General features: G+C 50.2%; 1 protein-coding gene across 1 annotated transcript; it reads right to left on the reverse strand.

Annotated features, from left to right (window-relative positions):
- Nucleotides 1–235: 235 nt before the first annotated feature.
- Nucleotides 236–20,854, reverse strand: PPM1G (protein phosphatase, Mg2+/Mn2+ dependent 1G). The gene is made up of 10 exons (XM_054179847.1): nucleotides 20,456–20,854; nucleotides 15,652–15,721; nucleotides 7,556–7,641; nucleotides 6,494–6,626; nucleotides 4,770–5,239; nucleotides 4,215–4,352; nucleotides 3,229–3,463; nucleotides 2,458–2,587; nucleotides 2,205–2,307; nucleotides 236–931 (listed from the first exon to the last, which is right to left on the reverse strand). Exons 1-10 carry the CDS (start codon nucleotides 20,573–20,575, stop codon nucleotides 728–730), a joined length of 1,689 nt encoding a protein of 562 aa, XP_054035822.1. The 5' UTR covers nucleotides 20,576–20,854; the 3' UTR covers nucleotides 236–727.
- Nucleotides 20,855–21,284: the final 430 nt, after the last annotated feature.

Genomic DNA, 21,284 nt, shown 5'->3' on the forward strand with positions numbered 1-21,284 from the left:
CACAAATGGTCACCAGAGACTCATCTCCACCTCAGCTGAGCGACCTCAGGGGTATGGAGGCAGCAGGCCCAAGCCCTTCACAGCAGGGGCTGGTGCTCTGCACCTATGTGGCAGGAGCCAGCCGCTGCTTGGGAGCTGCAGAGGGACCACAGACAGATCTCCACCCAACCCCCCCTTCCTCACCTCCCACCTCCAGGAAAGAAGCATGGACCAGCAGGACAGCCATGTTTTCTGGGCTTTTAGTTCGAAAAAAGTATTGATTGAAAGTGTACAACAGAATGAGGTGTGGCAGCAGCACCACAGCCAGATTGTTTCACAAAACCAAAAAGGGCCTTAAATAATCAGGTGCAGATTAAAAAAAACCCCAAACCTCAACGGTGAAAAAAGTTCTTCCCTCCGAACAGAAACTCACAGGCACAGAAATGGCAACAACCACATGGAGACAATGGGGGGACATCGTTCCTCTAACCGCAGGGTGCTGCCTGCTGCAGCCGGCTCCCGCTGCTCCGGCGCAGCTCTGCCCTCGGCTCTCTCTTTGGAATGGTTATGGATGAAGTGTGCGACATGCCCTTGGCTAACCAGACCCACCCCCCGCCCCCCAGGACACAGACAGACAAGGCCTCTGCTAAGGCTAAAAAACAGGACAAGACTTCGGGAGTCTTGAGTTCAGCGTGTTTAAGAAACGAGAGTCTGTTGAGTGCGCAGCCAAGTCCCTGCACGCGGCCAGCTACTCCAGCTTGGCCTTCTTGGTGTTCTCGCTGCCGTTCTCCTCTGCTGGCGCTGCTGGCGCGGCCGCGGCCTCCAGTTTCCGCTTCCCGCTCTCGGCAGGCGGGTGTGTGTTACGGGGTTTGAAACTGATGATGATGCAAGTCATGTTATCGCAGCCCGTGCCGTCTCCTGAGGTGTCTGGAGCCAAACACTGATCCAGCAGCTGAGGGGGGACAGGACAGCACAGATCAGAGAGCACAGACACAGCATGTGAAACACCTGAGACACCAGACCCATCCCACCAACCACCAGCGGGTTACAATCATGAAGTTGTTTGATTGGAAGAGACCTTTAAGACCATCAGTGCCCAACCATTAACCCAGCACTGCCAGGTCACCAGATCCTCATCAGTCTTATGAGGAGTGACTGAGGGAGCTGGGGATGGTTAGTTTGCAAAGAGGAGGCTGAGGGGAGACCTCATTGCTCTCTACAACTACCTGAAAGGACATTATAGAGAGAGGCTGGTGCTGGTCTCTTCTCACAGGTGATTAGTGATGGAACAAGAGGGAATGGCCTCAAGCTGCAACTGGGTAGGTTTAGACTTGACATTAGGAAAAAAAAATTGCCCAGCAAGAGTGGTCAGGCATGGGAATGTGCTGCCCAGGGAGGTGGTTGAGTCACCAACCCTGGATGTATTCAAAGGTGGTTTGAATGTGGTGCTTGGGGACATGGTTTAGGGGTGACCCTTGTAGAGTAGGGTTATCAGTTGGACTTGGTGATCCTGAGGGTCTTTTCCAACCTCAATGTTTCTGTGATTCTGTGAAACTAGATCCCTTAGCATCACATCTACACAGCTTTCAATCCCTCCAGGGATGGGGACTCCACCACTGATCTGGGCAGCCTGTTTTAGGGCTTGACAACCCTTTTGGGGAACAAACTGTTCCTCATGTCAAACCTAAACTTCCACTTGAGGCCATTTTCTCTTGTCCCATCACTTGTTTCTTGGGAGAAGAGATCAAGCCCCTGGTTTAGGGGCTGCCAGGACAGAATGGTACAGGCTTGGCTCAAATGCTGTTCACAGCCACACAAGGGAAAGAAACTCCTTCACCTTGATAGCAACCTAGAAGCCTGAAACACTGGTCAGGGTGCAAGAGAAACCAGGTCCCACTTAAGAGATATCTCTGCTCCTGTTCCAAGCAGTGCTGCAGCCCAAGTGCTACCATATCATAGACGCACAGAATGGTTTGGGCTGGAAGAACCCTTTAAAGGTCATCTAGTTAAAACTCCCCTGCAGTGAGCATGGACATCTTCAACTAGATTAGGTTCCAGGGGAGCCCCATCCAACCTGACCTGGAATGATTCCAGAGGAGGGGCATCTAGCACCTTTCTGGGATACAACTGCTGAACACACAAGGCTGATGGAGAGGGTGAGCCAAGGCACCAAACTGGGATGCAGAAACCATGTACTGAAGGGATGGTGAGGCTCTGGACCTTACCTCTTCTACAATGGAGGACAGCGGCCTCAGGACTCCATTCTCATCCTTTTGGGTGATCTTGGACTGGATAAAATCCACCACTTCCTGGCTGCTCATCACATTCCTGCAGAGTGGAAAGGTTAGAGGGGCAAGTGAGTGGAGCAGTCATGCCACAGTGTCTGATTATCACCCAGAGCCCTTGGACATTCCTGAGACCCAGCTGCAGAGAAAGACCAGGCATAGATGTCCAGGAGGCATAACCCTCACCACTCACCAGATTCCATCACAGGCAATAACCATGAAGTCGTGGTCGTCATTTATTGTCAGCACTTTAATGTCAGGCAAGGCAGAGATCATCTGTTCCTCTGGAGGCAGATTCTTGTTGCGCTTGTAGAAGTGATCCCCTGTGGTTGAGAGATGGGTCACTTTCCCTCTGACCCTGGCAATGCTGCCTGTCCCCAAACAGTGAGGAACCCTGTCCCTATCCTGCAAAAGGGCAGCCCCATCAGAGCAGGAGCAGGTGCTCCCATGATCAAAGGAGGCTGGGCTGTGGGTACATCAAAGAAACCTGCCACATTTATAGAATGGTTTGGGTGGGAAAAGACCTTTTCTTCTATCTAGTCCAAATCTCCCCTTGTGCCGTCACAACAGGCCCTGCTAAGAAGTCTGTTCCCATCTTTTAAGTACCAGGAGGCTGCAACAAGGTCTCCCTGGAGTCTTCTCAGGGCTGAACAACCCCAGCTCTCTCAGCCTGTCCTCACAGCAGAAGGGTTTGAGCCCTTGGATGATTTCTGTGGCCTCCTCTGGACCACACAAGGGGAAAGAGCTTTTCCAGCTCAGCGTATTCTCATCCTAAACCAAGTGCCTGTTCCACTGAGTGGCCATTTTCTCTTGTTTAGACTGAATCACACCACATCAAATACTGATGAGCTTCTGTTCATCATCCAGTTAAAGACTGCTCCTTAAACTCAGCAGCTGGCAGCTGCTGGAAGCAAGGACACCCCAAGCACACCGGCAGTGCCAGCAGCCACCCCGTCTGGCTCACCGATTGCCCGGGAGAGGTTGAGGCCGCCGTTCACTCTCCCATCCATGGTGACCTTGCCACCAGCATTCTTTATCCTGGCCAGCTCCACCTCATCCTCGGGCTTGTGGTCATAGGACATGTCAACAGCTTTGCCGCCTTCTGACACCACGCAGCGCGAGTCTCCAGCATTGGCCACAATCAGCTGCTTGCCCCGGATAAGAGCCACCACAGCAGTTGTCCCGCTGTCAGAGCCAGGCTGCAAGAGACAGGACTTAGCTGAGACTCCTTTCTCCTGCTCCATGTCAGGTCAGCGAGAGAAACAAGCACCAGCACCACAGGCCCCGCAACATCCTAAACCCTAAGGTGCTGCATCTTGCCCCTCCTCCTCACAAGCATGCACAGAACAGTGGAGAAAAGCCTGAGGGAGGTGTGAAGCACTGCAGGGGTGTGTTCATGAGGGACAGGGTCAAGCAGTGCTTCCATTCCTCCCTCACAAAGCACCAGTGGGGTTCAGGATTCTCCACTGTTCAACACATCCTGCCATACTCTCACCTCTGACGTGTTGGTTCCAGCCCTAGCCCAGCTCAAGCAGCCTCACTGCCACCCAGGACATCTTTTCAAAGACAGAAGGTTGGCACCTTGGCAGTTGCAGTCCCTTTTCCAGACATCCCATATCCCTGCCCCATCTGCCAGTACTGCCACAGGCTGTGGAGTCTCAGCCTTGGCTCTGTCTGGAGATGCAGTGCCACAGCAGAGTCTTGCTGCTGCCCTGTACCCTCCTGTCACACTAACCCCCAGCAGTGGGGTTAGCCTCTCCTGATCTTAATCTGCTGCCCAGATCCGTGCCCTGTCCCTCAGCCTTTTACATTGTCAGCAGCTGTGACAGCCTCAGGAGAACAAAAGGGACGGTTCATCCCCATCCCAATGGAAATAGCTCCTTGCTGAGTCCCCCCAAGTGCCCCCTTGGCTCCACGTTATGCTGCAGAACACAAGAACAGGGTGTGCACCTCCTCTTTCCCCTCCATGCCTGGTAACAACATTTCCTCCTCTTCCTCCTCATCCTCCTCTGCTTCTTCAGTGTCATCTTCATCATCTTCATTCTCTGCCTCTTCACTGCTGTAACCGTCCTCATCTTCACTGCATTCCTACAAGAAATGAGAGATAACCACAAGAGTCACACAGGACACTCTGGGTGCCCTCCCCAGACAGCTGGTCCCTCAATCCCAGGGACAGATGAGAATTCACCCCAGAGGTGTGAGATGACCTGGTATTTTCCCCCACACCTGATGTCTACCATCAGAGCAGCTGGTTCCAACTACTACAGTGAATGAAGGGATGGCGCATGCAGCAAGACCAAGGGCTATCCATGATGGCTGCTGCACAGGTGAGGGTGTTCTGAACGATCCCAAACATTCCCATGAGATGGACTCAGGAGTCCCAGCCTGAAACACCTACTCCTAGGACACACCCAGGACGAGCCTAAGGCTCGTAGCTCAAGTACCACAGCAAGCAACGCATTCTGCCCAGCCAGAAGGCCACTCTGTCCCAGTGCTGGTTCCTACCTCACTGTCTTCCTCCTCTTCCTCAACCTCATCTGACTCATCCTCACTGTCCTCAAAAAATTTGGATTTGGCTGTGCGCTGGGGCTTTCCCGTGGAGGAGCAGGAGGGCCCGGCCTCCCCAGTGGAAGAGGTGACGGCCTCGTCACCTTTGCCTAGGTCAGGCTTCTGCGGAGCAGGGCTGTTGCCTCCAGCGCTGGCTTTGTCTGAGGTGGAGGAAATACCCGTGATTTCTTCATCTGGCTTCCCATTCTTCCTCTCCTTGTGGTCGGTAAGCTCCCCTGGGTCAGCCTCTCCATTCATATTTGACTCCCCATCATGCTGCTTGCCTGTCCCCTCCGCAGCGTTCTCCGCGGCCGGAGCTGAGGACTTGTTTTTGAGGTTCTTGGTGCAGTTTTGTCCATAACGTGTGAGAAGCTCCTCGATGGTCATTGTGGCTTCTTCGTGCAGAAGAGCAGCTTCCTCATTATCCACTACAAATGGAAAGGGGGAGAGGTGTGAGTACAAAGAGGGTCAGAAGGCTGGACACATCACCATGGCAGCAGCTGGACAGCACATGCTGGGCCCAGAGCCAGGTTGCCCTGACTGCAAACAGGCTCCAGCAGCGCTCAGTAGGCTGGTGGCCAGTGGGCAGAGGCAAAGGTGGCCAGGCCCATTCCATCCCACCACTTCCAGGAGCTGCAAGTGGACAACAGACATATGGTAGGGAGATGGCTCCTGCCCCAGCCACATTTGCTCAATGCCTATGGCCTGGGACATGAGCTGGCTGGGAGGCAGCTCATTAGGTATACAGCTGGAGGGCAAAGAGCCCAGTACTTGGGGAGCACATGCTCATCTGGGCCTGCAGGGGAAGCAGACAGATCATGTCCACGTGTAGATCTGTTCACTTAAACCGCAACTGGGAACACAAAGTTTTTGGAGTTGGGGCCTTAGGCAGCACAGGGATCCCGGCCAGCTACAGGGATCCACAGAACAGCTTTCAGGGAGTCAGTGCAGGATTCCCTTCATGGAACAGTAGGCAGAAAACAGGATGACCTTCCCTAAACTATGACCTCTGCTTCCTTACTGACATCCCCTTGGTTGTAATTTTCTGTGCTAATTAATCCCCAAGAGAAGCACCTGTATCTCAAATACTCGTGAAAACACAGGACAAAAACAATCTCCAGCCAACCCCAAAACCACTTTGTCCCTGTCAGCTGAGGGCCAACAAATTCAGCTCTTTCAGCCCACCACAGTGTTCAAGGTGATGGTATCACTTCACACCTGCTCTGAGGTATTCAACTGAGAGCAGCATGGAGTCCTACTGCAGGGTTCACCTTCCAGCTGGCTTCATGGTCTGGCAACCACTTGCTGCTGGAAAAGCACACTCCTTAGTGAGAAAAAGAACTGCTGAACAGACCAGTCTTCTTCAGAGAGCTTAGCCCTGAACATCACACTGCCTTGGTTCCACAACTCAGCCCACTTCCTAGCTTGGAGGTTTCAGACACATCCCAGAACTCTGCACCTCACGAATGAAGCCCTACAAAAACTGACAGACCAAATGATGCCAAATTCCCCTAGCACCAGCCTGAAGCACTCAGAACTGCTGAGGAGTGGCATTTCAACTCCAGCTGAAATTTAGTGGAGAAGTTTGGATAAAAACCTTCTGCTGAGGGAAGCCTGGCCCAGTTGCTCTCAGCCCCCATCCTGGAGCTGTAATCTTGTCTATTTGGTGGCATCCAGCTTACCATCATCTTCATCAGCAACTTTCTCCTTCTCCTCTTCATCATCCTGGGGTCGCCCAGCCATCTGGGAGAGCTCTTTAATCACCTCTTCAGTGGTGAGCTTGGCATCTATGGCTAAGAAAGCATCCTCCAGGGCCTAGGGATGGACATGGACATGAGAACGTGCACAGGATACCTGTGTGTCATGCTGTGCAGTCGAGTCTCTTCCAGGACACATCCCACACAAAACCACAGAATGGCTGAAGCTGGCAGGAATCTCTGGGGTCCAATTCATGCAACCACCCCAGCAGGGACACCCAGAACCAGCTGCCCAGGACCACATCCAGATGGTTTCTCAATAGCTCCAAGGATGAGACTCCATCATGTCACTGGTCAGCCTGTGCCTGTGTCATCCTTACACTGAAATGTGTTCCCTGACATTCAGATGGAACTTCCTGTGGTCCTATTTGTGCCCATGGCCTCTAGCCCTGGCACTGGGCACACTGTAAGAGCCTGGCTCCATCCTCACAGCACCCTCCAGGTATTTACAGACACAAATTCAACCCCTCAAGCCCTCTCTGCTCTTGACTGACCAGTCCCAGCTCCATCAGCCTCTCCCTAGAGCAGAGATGCTCTGGTCCTTCAGCTTCTTGGTGGCCCCTTGCTGGGCCTCAGCACCAACCCATGGGACACCTGATGCTGGATCAGCCATTAGTACTATGAGGGAGAATAACAACAAAAGAGGCATTGCTTGGGTGGTAGCAAGGCATGAACTAACCTCCAACCTCAACTTCAAAGCTACCCTCGCCCCCCAAAAAACAACTGACCAAACCCAGTCAAAGAACAGCTTCTACACTTGACTGGAAGGGGTCTGAAAATTAAAAATAAAAGTAGAAGAAAAAGAAAGCAAACCTTAAAAAGCTGGCAGAGAGAAGAAGGTTTGCATTTGAAAATACAGTACAACTACCTGATGTACACTCCTAGAAACAAGAGAGGGAAATGAAGATCCAGCAGGCAGAGCTTGGAGGGACAGGCTTAGCTACCTAAATAAGGGCTCTCCTCTGCACTGCTGCTCACTTTTCTCACCTTTTGTAATTTGCCTTCTTTGTAGGCTTTCTGGTCTTTGATTATCTCAGGAAGATACTTGGCACAGTACAGGGCAACTTCTTCTCCTGCAAGAGAGCAGAAATCTTTTAAGAGGCTGCTCCTCAGAAACAAAACGTGTTCTTGAGCAGCTGAACCCCTGAGGCAAACCTTGCAACACACACCAGAACTAACTCCAACATAGGGAAGTTCTGCAGCTGGGAAGTTCCAGGGCTCTTGCTCACACCTCACCTCCCAGCAGGCTGCAGCTCCAGGACAGCAGAATTTGCTGATTTCCCCATGTCGACCACAATGAGCTCCTGCTCATCAGGTTTGGTCAATGCTATAAAGGTGCCCTCAGGCTCATTTTACCTAGAAAGCTTCATTTTCACATTTAAGTGCAGAGAAAAAGAACAAGGAAATGCTCATCAATATCTGAAGGGTGGGGGGCAAGAGTCTGTTCACTGGTGCACAATGACAGGACACAAGAGGTTCTGTCCGAATGTGAGGAAAAGCTTTCCTGTGAGGGTGCTGGAGCCCTGGAACAGACTGCCCAGAGAGGCTATGGAGTCTCCTCCTCTGCAGAGATTCCAAATCCTCCTGGACATGATCCCTAGCAACCTGCTCTGGGTGACTCTACTTTAGCAGAGGAGTTGGACTAGACAACCCCCTTCATGCTGGGATTCTGTGAAAAAGGAGGCTTTTGGTCAATGCAAACATTCTCCGAGCATCAGCAACACGTGAAAGCAACACAAAAAGCACTGTGTGATCTGGTGTGGGTTCTGGACCCAGGAAAATACAATGCCACAGCCTTGAGAGAAACCTTCCAGGAAGATGGGGTCCTGATTAGCAAAGCAGCCATCCTGGTACAGGAAAGGGCATGACATGAGTGAATGGTGGTCAGAACACCAGACTGCTGAGCTTGGTTTATTCGAACCAAGCACCACTCCTATAGCAGCTGGAAGACTTTTTCAAGAGCTGGGAACACTCCAGAGCTCAGTCATGAACATTGTCAAGTACAGAGCACAGGAGATGTGCTTTGGTGCCATTAAGAGAGGGAGAAGCTTGAACAGAATTAAGGGATCATCAATTTCTGTAGTTCAGCTCAGTAAGGGGCACCAGAAAAAATAATGCAACTTGTAAGATCAGGCTAGTAGTCGAGGTTTTTATGTGAGAGGCAGACAATGTCCTAGGAGATGGGAAGCTGTGAGAGGCAGAGGCAACACAGCAGGCAGCAAAGAGAGAAAGAAAGAGCAGATGGGACTTTGCAAGTGTGCTTGCAGAACAGAGATCAAGTGGCCATTGACAATGAACAGAGAAACAGTCTCTGTTAAATAGCCCTGCAAAAGTTCAGTTCTCCAGATCTAGACAACAAAGAGCCTGAGCTTTGGTCTGACCAAGCTGTCAAAAAATCACAGTGCAAGAGAAAGAGGGGAGGGAAAGCAAAAAGGGAAGATCACAGGAAAACAAGTGATATAAGAGAGCAAGAGGAGTGACCTGAGCGTTTTAACGAGAGCTTTAAAAGGAACATCAACATGACCTGACAACCACAGATCTGCCAGAGCACTACGAGACTGGCTGGACCTTACAGGAGCTCAGGTGAGAAGGACAGACAACTCATGCCCATTGACCTTGCCAGTCCACCTCAGTATCTGCCCTTTAAGACACTGTGATTGTGGCTGATAAAACTAAGCATGCCGATGTAACCGACGCAGGTGAGGTATAAAACATCCATGCATGGAATCAGAGTTCATTTGTTGGAAAAGATTTTTAAGATCATTTGAGTCCAACTGTTAACCCAGCACTGCCAGGCCACCACTAAACCATGTCCCTCAGCACCACATTTACATGGCTTTTAAACCCCTCCAGGGATGGGGACTCCACCACTGCTCTGGGCAGCCTGTTCCAGGCCTTGACAACCCTGTTGGGGTTGTCCAACCTAAACCCCTCCTGGCACAACTTGAGGCAGTTTCATCTTGTTGTATCATTTGTTTCTTGGGAGAAGAGACTGAACCCCACCTTGCTCTAACCTGCTTTCTGGAAGTTAGGTAAAGAGGTAAAGAATACATAGAATAAACCAGGTTGGAAGAGACCTTCAAGATCATCGCATCCAACCCATCAACCAATCCAACACCACCCAAACATCTAACCCACAGCACCAAGCACCCCATCAAGTCTTCTCCTGAAAACCTCCAATGATGGTGACTCCACCACCTCCCCAAGCAGCCCATTCCAATGTGCAATCACTCTCTCTGTATAGAACTTTTTCCTGACATCTAGCCTGAACCTCCCCTGGCGCAGCCTGAGACTGTGTCCTCTTGTTCTGGTACTGGCCGCCTGGGAAAAGAGACCAACATCCGTCTGTCTACAACCTCCCTTCAGGTAGTTGTAGAGAGCAATAAGGTCACCCCTGAGTCTCCTCCTCTCCAGGCTAAGCAACCCCAGCTCCCTCAGCCTCTCCTCATAGGGCTTATGTTCCAAACCCCTCACCAACTTTGTTGCTCTTCTCTGGACTCGTTCCAGCAAGTTGTAGAGAGCAAGAAGGTCTCCCCTGAGCCTGCTTTTCTCCAGGCTAAATGACTCCAGATTCCTCAGCTACCCCTCAGAAGACTTGTTCTCTAAACCCTTCACCAGCTTCATTGCTCTTCTTTAGACATGCTTCATCAACCCAGTGTCCTCCTTGTAGTGAGGAGCCAAGGAGAGAGTGACCAAAGGGCACCCTTGTCCCTGCCCAGCAGGGTCTGTAGAAGAGGCAGCAGCTCTGTGTGATCTGGACTACTGGGAGCAGCTGACAGATCTAATAATACCAGCACAGACACCTGATCACCCACCAGATGGAAACGATGACCCAACATTGCAATGTTCCTGCCACAGCTATAGACAAGGGATTTTCTTCACAGCAACAAGAAGCTTGATCTGAGCAAGCCACCACAGATTTGCAGCCTAAGTCCCAGTACAGCCCTGTAAGCTGGTGGGGCAAAGGACTGGAGCACAGGCTGTGGGAAGAGGCTCCCTATGCTATGAGCCTGGCAGCACTGTGCAAAGCAAAGCAGCAGAGAAAGGTCCTGCTCTGCCACCAGAGAAGCAGGAAGCCAGCCCTGGTATGAAAGGCTCTAGCAGTGAAACAAGAGGGCCACTGAGGTTAACTAGTGACCTGTGAATGTTCAACGTGCCCAGAAACAAGCTACTGCAAGAAAAGAAACCCTTGGTGCTTCCTGAGCAGTTCCAGCACAGATGTCACAACAGACACTGCTGCTGCAGGCTGATGAAGCTTCACATGGGACCCTTTTCCCAGTCCCTCCATCAACTTCATCTCATCTTCAAACCAAGCCACCCACTGTGAGCTGGTCACAGTGGTACCCTGTTTCCCTGCTCAGAGGACACAAAGTGCTCATTTACAGGGTTTTAACCAAAACATCTAGGAAAACAAGATTTTCATTTGGAGTCCTCTGACTGAGAAAGATGATCAGGCAAAAGGCAGCTCACAGACCACAGCACAGTCCAGAACACAGACCTCAGGTCCAGCTGCTTGCACAGCAACCCCTGCAAGCTCTAACAGTTCTAACAGCTGAGTCAGGAACTGAAAGCACATTGCTGCTACAGTGGCCAGAGAAACTGCACTGGCTCAAGCAGTTCACCTCCTACATGGAAACTCGACCTTCTGGACCTTTTGCAGCAGGAGACCCACCAGGTTTTTGTCATTGACAAAGTCATTTGAGACTGCAAAAGAGAAGGTCTGCTTTGGGTCCTGACCTGCACAGGGTGCATTCTGTGTCCCAGAGCCAGCTGGGCCCAGGGAGCATTCCTGCAGCTCTGGTTCCATCAGCCTAATTACCTGCTGGACACTAATTTCTGCTTTCAGTTCACTGTGTAACATGCTCCTGGATTTGGCTGCATTTATGCCAAAATCCACCCCTCCTCCACATTTTCTCAAGGTCTCATCTCCATTAAATATCAAGCATCCTTCCTCTGAGGACATCAGCAGCACAGCTGAAGACCCAGGTCATTCCAAAAGCTGATTCAGACATCCCAGTCCTTCCTGGTGCTCTTCATCAAGGTCCCTCCCTGCCCATTCCATGAAGGATCAAAGGCTTCAGCCCCATGGTAGTTCTGCCCTGTGACATGGAACTAGGGAGGAGAAGATGCACAAACTCACCCTCCACAAGGCTGAAAGTAGACTCTACTCCAAGATTTGATCTATGTTTAGACACACACCATTTATATATAAAGAAATCTTAGAGTCAATTAACAAATATGACAGAACTACAGAATGGTTTTAGGTTGGAAAGGACCTTAAAGATCATCTAGTTCCAACCTCCTGACACGGGCAGGAACACCTCCTACTAGACCAGGTTGCTCAAGGCCTCATACAATGTGGCTTTGAACACTTCCAGGGTTGCAGTCTCCACAAACTTCTCTGGACAACCTGTTCCAGTGTCTCACCACCTTCACAGAGAAGAATTTCTTCCTATTGTCTCATCTAATTCCTACAGATTGAAATGATACATCAAACCAGGAGGAAAAAGCATTATGGACTTGGCAGTGCTAGGTTAATGGTTGGACTTGATGATCTTGGAGACCTTTTCCAACCTTAATGATTCTACAGCTTAAACCTAGAGTATTAGCTCCCATCCTGAGACAATGAGGGAGACAGAATGCTACGGCAGATCACTGAAGGCAAGATGATGAAAACAACAAGAGATCACTGATCTGCACACAAGAAGTGACAGCAAGGCTCACTGTACTCAAACTAAACACTCTGGTAGGAGCAGAAAGAAAACCTCACCAGGTTTGCCCAGGGAGATGGTTGGGGCCCCATCCCTGGAGATACTCAGATTGAGGCTTGACAGGGCTCTGAGCAGCCTGGTCTAGTTGAGTAGGCCCCTGCTGACTGCAGAGGAGGTTAGACTAGATGACCTTCAGAGGTCCCTTCCAACCCAGACCATTCTGTGATTCTATGATTCTCACAATGATAACATTGAAAAGGGAGAGCTACCTGTCAATGAAGGCACTTAATTGAAGGGAAATGAAAGGGAACAGCTAGAAGGATAAATCAACAGAGACAGATCACAAACACCGTACTGGAGGTGCAAAGGTAAGAGATCTGGGGGCAGGGAGGCCAGAGAAAGTAAAAAGGAAAACTGGGGAAAGCCAAAACCCAGCAGCATCCTTCAAAACCTGCAAGTCTTGTCCATAGGGGGAAAACAAATAAAAACTGTTGAGCCAAACAGAAAGCTAAATATGAACAACCCCCCTCCAAATCCCCTATTTTTTCCATATAACAGAGTAATAAAACCCTCTCCCAGCTCATCTGGAGTAGGAAGTTTACTGGAGAGTAAGGTATAAAAATAAAATCAATTTTTCGCACTGCCAGCTAATAAAGCTTGGAAGAGTTCCCACCCTAAAACCTTCTTTTACATGGCACAGATCTGAGAAATTGTTTCAAACTGAAGAACTAAGGCATCAATAAAATCACACAAAAGTAGGGATAAGCAACAGTTGCTCTTCAGAGTCAGGGTCAACTACATCCATGCCTTAGGGATAAGGTTTGTGTAGGAAAAGCTGTAGAGGTTCAATCACTAAAAGCTAAAACGGGAGTTAGTAAACCCAAAACACAAGCTGGAGACCCATGGCAGTGCTTTGCCACGTTGATTAATGCCTTCCTCCAGTGTCTATCTTGAATCCATTGTATTTAGAAAACCCAAACACATTACTTCATGTCCTGCACTAACAGGAATGTCATCAGAGTGTCCAAGCTCTTCCTAAACCCCAATAGATTAAATAGACCTTCATGTGAGCTGAGAAACTACACTGATCTTGAAGAAGAATGGATGTGTTTGGTATTATTCATTCTTGCCCAGATTTTGCTCAGTGCTACTTTGTAAGCATCTAGGAGATGTGAAAATAACAGTTTCTGAGTTCCTGCAAGAAATAACATAATGTTGAATAGCTTCTAAATCCTTCTGTCCTTTTTCCATTGTCCTTCCCTGCCTTTCAGAACCAACCATCAACCAGATGCTCTCAGAGATAATCTTCAGGATATCAGCAGTTTCTCCACCCAGGTCTCTGCATGCTCTAAGATGAAATTCAAGAGGAAAATAATTTCAGAATCTAAATGCTTTGGAGTGAGACTAATCTTTTGAAGAGCCCCCAGTCAGCTTATCTACTCAGGCTGAGCTTTTTAATAAGAACTAGTGGATGAAAAGGTCTTTAACACATTTTTACTAACTGGCAGAATGAGCCTGCTCAGTTCTGAAGACAAGAGAGAAACTGCAACTGTGAGATGTAACCTTCCACTTGAATCTGCTCCATTACTTGAGAAATCAAAGGCACACACCTACCAAAAACTAAACTAAAAAGCCTCAGAGTGGTGGAAACTGGGTTCACAACATCAGAGCCAACACTAGAGATGGTAACACATACCATTAGCAGATACATGGCTACATATGGTAGGGTGGGCAGGGGTTAAATGCACAGCAGAGAGTCAAATGTTTTTTTCCAAAGAGCAAGAGGAAACAGGCACTTTAGTTGATCTACTCCATATAGATTTTCAGAAAGCTTTCCAATAAATCACCAGATGTTTTTTACATACTGAGCTGGCATGGGAAAAGCAGCAAGTTGTGATAGAAAATGGAGGGTGATCGCTGAGAGAACTCCCTGAGGACTGATGTTGTCCAATGGCTACAGAAACAATCTGGAAAAGAGGTCAGCAAAGAGTGACGGATCCTTCAGGATGATCAACACTGAAATCAGGAGGATCTTGTGCTTTCATGTGATCCTGACAGATGAAACTCCTCACTGACAAAGACAGGCATGTAGAGAAACCTCCATATGCACATTGGGTGGGCTCAAACCATCTATTCCCACCTAAGGAAAGATCTGGAAGAAACTGGGGCCAGAGCTCTAGAAATGTCACCTTATAGTTTATTGTGTCAAAGCAGCTCATGAGCTGATAGGATTGTAAGGAAAGGAACGGAGAAAGAAGCAGAAAACAATGTCATGGTAAATTCAGGGTGTATCTGTAGCCTGAAAGTCACAGACAGCTCCAGTCAGCTTCACTGAAAGCATGTTGCAGAGTTACACTATGATGAAAGAGGACAAATAATTGTATTTGTCACAGCTGTGGGACACTGATGTTCAGAATCTGTGGCTACGTCCACTAACAACAGCCACCTGAATTCCATGGCACAAGCAGCGTTTCTTCAGTCTTTCCTCAGAAACCCAGTCCTGGCAATCACCTGAACACACTGACTGGTCCAACCTCATGTTGTTTTTCTTACCACCTCTCTTCTGTGACTATTCTGTGCAGCTTTTCCACCAAAAAGAGTAATTCTTAAAATACTTAGGTGATGCAATGCAAATGTGTGGCCAGCAGGAGCAGGAAAGTCATTCTGCCCCTGGACTCAGCACTGGTTAGGCCACACCTTGAGTCCTGTGTCCAGTTCTGGGCCCCTCAGTTTAGGAAAGATGTTGAGTTGCTGGAACATGTCCAGAGAAGGGCAACAAAGATGGGGAGGGGTTTGGAGCACAAGCTCTATGAGGAAAGGCTGAGGGAGCTGGGGTTACTTAGCCTGGAGAAGAGGAGACTCAGGGGAGACCTTTTTGCTGTCTACAACTACCAGGTGGGGGCAGGTCTCTTCTCCCAAGCAACCAGCACCAGAACAAGAGGACACTGTCTCGAGCTGTGCCAAGGGAGGTTTAGGCTAGATGTTAGGAAGAAGTTCTTCATAGAAAGAGAGATTGGCCACTGGAATGTGCTGCCCAGGGAGGTGGTGGAGTCACCATCACTGGAGGTGTTTAGGAAGAGACTGGATGGGGTGCTTGGTGCCATGGTTTAATTGATTAGGTCATGTTGGATGATAGGTTGGACTCGATCTCAAAGGTTTTTTCCAACCTGGTTAATTCTATTCTCTTCTCATTTCCATTTGGTATCAGCCCATGACCTTCTAGAAACCCCAAGAAACTTTCAGAACCTTAGTGGTGACACCTATCAAAGGAAATGCTTCTCAAGAAGGATCAGGATTTCTAATGATTGGTAGCTGCTTCCCCATAAGAGCCAGGCTGAAGGGCCCTGGGGAGCAGAGAGCAGATGCCGTTACCTCCGTGTCCATCGTAGACGGAGAACATGGCCGTTTCGCTGTCCAGCTCGGGAATGCAGTTGTGAGCATCCTGAAAGAGAGAGAAGTCTGCAGTGAGATGGGCTGCACTCACAGAGAAGTGGAGAAGGGAGCAGGGAAGCTGAGGATTCTCAAAGCTGGATGGATAGCATGCACAGAAAGCAAGCCACCTCTCAGTCTCCAAAGCTAACTTGGAGAGCACTGTTGTCAAAGAGGAGGCACAGATCTTTGCTGTTATGGTGCTCTCAGTGCTGGAGCAGGAACCCATCCTTGTCACTCAGTACAACTCTTGTCACCCATCAGTACAACTCTAGAGTTGCTCAAAGCAGGGTCAAATTCCTCTGCTCTCTCAAATGGAACTGACCCACGGTCACCTCTGGAGTCTGACCCTTCCTTCAGACACACTCTTCTCTGTTCTTGCCAACAAGAACCACGCAAACTGAAAAGCCAGAAGGTCAATAGGGAACCTCCTGACCTCTTGCCTGCAACCAGCTGTAGCTCTGCCTTTGCCTGTCTTGGTGAACATGGCCATGGATGGCAGCAGTTTTCTGTCCAAGCAGCCTGGACATACCACAGCCAGTGAAGACAAACAACTGGGCTGGAAAACCTCCTCCTGGAACAAAGACTCCTTCCTGCTGCTCTTGCCACATGGGATGCTCCAGGAATGTGCTGCTGGCCTCAGGCACAGCTACCTGACAGTGAGGTGAAGAGTCTGGCCTTGCTCAAGTGTCTCTTCAGAAGTGAATCAACAGACGAGAACTAGTCAACTAACCACACAAAACCCAAAGTGCAAACCCAGGTGCCACTTCCTAAGGTGAGACATATGTCCAGAGCCAAACGTGTCCCAGGGGCATTTTGGATGCCAGTATGAAACTGCACCCAGCCTTTCCCTGAGCATGCTCCCAAATGACACAATCAACAACATATACACTACATACACTGAGCAACCTTTCTCTCTCCAAGATCTCTCAAGAGCAGCAGACTCTGACGAAGGCTCCACCCAGATTTCACAGCCAGATATTTGACCTTTTTCACCCAATTTGGCTATTCCAGTACAAAGAATCAATGGATTGACTGAATCTTCCTCTCAAACCCTTCCTCTGCCCAACTCATCTCCTGATACTCCTTTAAGCTCAAGTCCTGACACACCATCTTACAGCGTGGTCACACCCCACATGCTTTTGTTCAGGATCAATCACACAATGCTTGAAAAAACATGATCTTGTCTCTCAGCTGTGGTTGAAGTTCATCCCCTTGAAGCTAAATGTGCTACAGGTGCCACAAAACACTGTGATGACTTTGAGGCAGTTGCCTCAACCACACTGTCAGCAGTAACCCAAAGTTCTATACCAACACAGCTACCTCTGCTGTGTGGTCAAGCAGCTGTGGAACCCTTCTACTTTACATTGCAGGACTCCATGGATAAAAGCTCTTTACACTTTGGGGTCCCACAATACTTTAAGAAGATAATTCTGTTTCCCTGCAATGTGTTTCAAGTGCTAAGGAGAACAGAAAAAGAGAGGTTCTGGTTTATGCAGAACCTTGTGCAGTGAAACTCTTGAAACCAAGGTCTGAGCAGGCAAGCTACAATCACAGCTCAACATGAAAAAATAACTCTGGATTACTCTGTAAGAAATGTAGCCAGCATGTTCACTGGAGGCAGTGAATGAAAATGGGAATTAACAGAGAACCATCATTCTTCTGCTCACTTTTCAGAAGCCAGTGAGACAGCAAAACCACCAGGAATTAACGGGGATAAATCCCAGGTGACTAAAGAGCAGTTTAATTAGAGCAAGCAATGCAGATGCTGCTGGGGAGGAAACCTAGCACTGGCAACAGGAACAGTCTCTACTTTGTAGAGCTCTCACCAAGCCTCATCTTGACCCTGGAGAAGGGTGCTAAGTCAAGGAGTGTGGACAAGCAAGGCCAGCATAAGTTGGGAAGAGATGGTTCAGCTCCCATGCTGCACTCAAGACTTGCTCTGCACCAGTGTAAGCTGGGATGTGCACCAGTCCTGGTGTTTTCAATACTACAAGCAGGTCAGACAACACCCAAGAGACCACCCTATGCTGCCAGCTACACATCTCCAGTCCCAGTGAGCTACTTGCAGTGACTGACATCCAGGTAATCACAATCTCAGGTGCTTCAGACCAAACCAAGAGCTCACAAAGCACAGACACCAGGTTTTAGCTATCAGGGGTGGGTTTCTAGGTCTCCACAGTGGTTACTACAGCAGCACTGAAAAACAGCAGGTTTGAAACATCAAACTCAAATGAAATTAGCAAATCAGTTAAAGCTGAAGGTTAAAAATGAGCAGTCTCCATATGTGCAAACCCAGTTCTTGGATTTTTTTGAGGCAAGGGCTTTTTTTCCTGAGACCAGTAGTGAACTTAAGCTGTACATGGGAGTTGGTGGTGTCTCATCATGGAGATACCATCAGAAGAGCACAAAAGAGCACAGAGAGGCCTCATCCAACCACCTCCAAAGTGCCTCTTGCACATCTTGCTATTCCAGAGCACTCTTCTCTGCACCATAATCCTGTCTTCAGCTTCTTCCCCCTATTTGCTCACAGTACCAAATACCTTTCTTGGGTGTCTTTTACCTTGAGTCCTGCATCTGTCCTAAAGCTTTCCTCACTCACAAAGCAACCTCTCTGGGCTAAGAATGGGAGTTTATTATAGCATTTCTTCAGCACCTTGCATTCCTCCCTCACCTAGGGGCTCTTATAACACAAGTTAAAGGCAATAGAGAACTCCCACACATGAATTCCACTACCCAAAATCCCGTGTACTACCGCTTGTACACACTCTGACTGGCTTCACTAAACATAAAACTAAAACTTTCTCCAAGCCTTGCAGAAGAGTGAAAATACAATTAAACATGAGGAAATGAAAAACACTCAAACCAAGACAAGACCACACAGCACTGGAACGACAGACAATGCACTAGAACTTCTGGTGAGACATAGGTGCTCCTGCCATCTTCTCCCTTCTTGTGATAACCCACATTTCTTGGATAACACAGCTAAACCGTGTCCACACCAACAGCCTCAGCATCGGTCCTGCCCACAGGGAAATAAGCCAAAGATCAGCCTTGGCTAGTGCAGAAAACACAGCTGCAAGCTCTGGGTCCTGTCCAAGTTCTGTGAAGGTCAACAGCAGCAAGAACAGACCTCACATAGGTGAAATCATAGTATCATAGTAAGGATCATCTAGTTCCAACCCCCCTGCCATGGGCAGGGATACCCCACACTAGATCAGGCTGGCCAGAGCCTCATCCATCCAGTGTATTTACAGCTGTAACTGATTTCATGAATCAGTGTCCCACCATGGAGGGGGCTACTTTATTCCACCAGCATTATAAAATGGGGGCAACTCTCTGCTCACCATCACCCATGCCCATCCCCTTAAACCCCTTCAGCCTCTGTGCAGCCAGGGTGCCAGAGCACTGTCTGCATCCAGCTTCTTACAGAGGAGCTAATCGCCTTGCAGAGATTACACTGCACATCACCTCCATGTTCCAGTAATGTGTGTGTGCCACCACTTCACCCCTCCAGAGGTCACCAGGATGGACCAATTGAGACACTACCAGACACAGCTCAGCACAGACATGCCCTGAGCACACCAGTCCTCCTGCCTCTTGTGCTCTGGAACTCAGAGCCCAGGGTTTCACAGAGCCCGCATGCACACAAAAAGGAGGAAACACCTGGAATCACCATGCTGTCAGTAGTACAGCTGCTGTGACATTATAGTAGCAGTGAAGCATCTGACAGCATGGCTCACTGACCCATGTTTGCAGAAAATCCATCCCTGACAGTCAGGAGGGGATATTCTCTCCAGACTAGCCAAAGGGATGCAAATGAGAGGGATGCTCTAGCCAAAGCGCTACAACAAAGGGGCTGCTTTACTGCATTCAGAGCTGATGTACCCCAGGGGGGACTGCAGGTACCATTATCTGATTTAGCCCATTTGCTAGCTGCCTGCAAGGGAAATAAATCAGCACATGTACGGTACAGAGGGCACCAGAGTTCAAATTCAAGGAACCAGTAACCACTGGCAAGGCAGAGAAGTCCCAGCAGCTTGACAACGTGGTTCCAACAGATTTCCCCATCCCTAGGGACGAACACGGGCAAGCACCCTGCTCCTGAGCCTGATACCTAACTTATGGTGGTTCATGTGCCTTGTAATGAGCCTAAAGGGAAAGTAAAGCCAGGCCTGGCTATAAGAGACTGAGAGTAGCAATGAGAGTTCCTCCAATAAATTTGCCTGGAAACCAAGTAAGAACAGGGAAAGAGATAAAAACTGATGCTTCCTTTCTGCTTGAAAGGTAAAGCAGGAATTCCATCTGAGGATTCTCCATCTGCTGTCACATTGCGCTCCATCCCAAGTGCTTCACTGTCCTTCCCTACGCTGTTTAGCCCAAATCTCTCTCCTTGTACGGCTTCTCCAGGTTGTGTATGTCGGGACAAGGAAACTCACCCGCAGCTCATCGTGACAAGCAACAGCCTACGGACATTCCAGCATGGCCACGGTAGCACCAGGAGCGGCAGCCCCTCCCCACTACGCGGCCTTGGCGCCCCGTGCCTGCCGGAGAAAAGGAGCGACCGCCTCCCGCCCATGTCCCTCCAGCGGGCGCAGATCACCCAGAAACGAGGAAATCTCCCCGCCAGGCTCGCAGCTGGAGCTGCAGCCCCGGGGTTCCGCGGCTGCCTGAACCCAAGACCACCACCGGCCCTCCCACCTCGGGGGAGCGGCGGCCCAGGACCCGCGGCTGGTGCCCCGCTCACCTCCATGGAGACACGCCAGCCCTGCATGGCGCTAAAGCCGAAGTGGAGCGGGCGCGGCCCGAGTCCAGCCCCGTCCCCGGAGCTCTTCACCGTGTTCGGCTGCGACAGGTAGGCGCCCATGGCGCCTGCAGTGGCCTCCGCCGGCGGACCCGGTCCCCGGGGCGGCGGACCCTGTGCGGAAGAGCGGTGGCGGGAGCGGCGGCAGTAGCCGGGCCGCGCTCGGCCGGACCGTACCGGGCGGCACGGGAGGGCACGGGCGGCCCGGCACAGGCGGCAAGGTAGTGCGGGCGGCGGAACCACCCACCGAGCGGAAGTCGCGCGGCCGGAAGCGCGGGCTAGAGAGTCGCCGCGGGGGAACTGCGCTCAGACCGCGCGGCCGCAGCACAGGGACCGGAAGCGCCTACCATAGAGAATAGCGAGGGCTAGAGCAGTACCGGGTCAGGAGTGCGCCCCGCTCGATGGCCACTCCTCCCGCCCAGCCAGCTCGCGAGTCCCGCCCGGGGCTGCCCACCGTAGCTTTTAGCTGCCCGACAGCTCTTTCAGCCCATCCCCGCGGGTTCCCCCGCGCCGGGACAGACGCACGCCGAGGGCCAGCTTGCCATGCTGCCTGGGGCAGCCATGCTCCTACCACGCTCATGCTATAGCAGGGAGGGGAAACAGGGAATTCGAGACCAGCGGTACCACTGGCCGCCTGTGGCGTTGGATGGCCCAAAGCTCAGCCGAGGCGGCAGACCCTCATGGTGGGTGCTCTAGGAACAACAATTTACCTCGTACTAATCCATGCCCTCACAGTATAAGGGGCCCAGCCTGCCTCCACTACCTTATAAAA

This window comes from Dryobates pubescens, chromosome 3, assembly GCF_014839835.1.
Source record: "Dryobates pubescens isolate bDryPub1 chromosome 3, bDryPub1.pri, whole genome shotgun sequence".
Lineage (NCBI taxonomy): Eukaryota > Metazoa > Chordata > Aves > Piciformes > Picidae > Dryobates > Dryobates pubescens.

Coding starts and splice junctions, on each gene's coding strand:
- PPM1G (XM_054179847.1), bottom strand. CDS start 20,575: ATGGGCGCCTACCTGTCGCAGCCGAACACGGTGAAGAGCTCCGGGGAC. Junction 5,240..6,493: donor AGTTGCTGATGAAGATGATG/GTAAGCTGGATG, acceptor TTCCATTTGTAG/TGGATAATGAGGAAGCTGCT. Junction 3,464..4,214: donor GCATGGAGGGGAAAGAGGAG/GTGCACACCCTG, acceptor TGTCTCTTGCAG/CCTGGCTCTGACAGCGGGAC.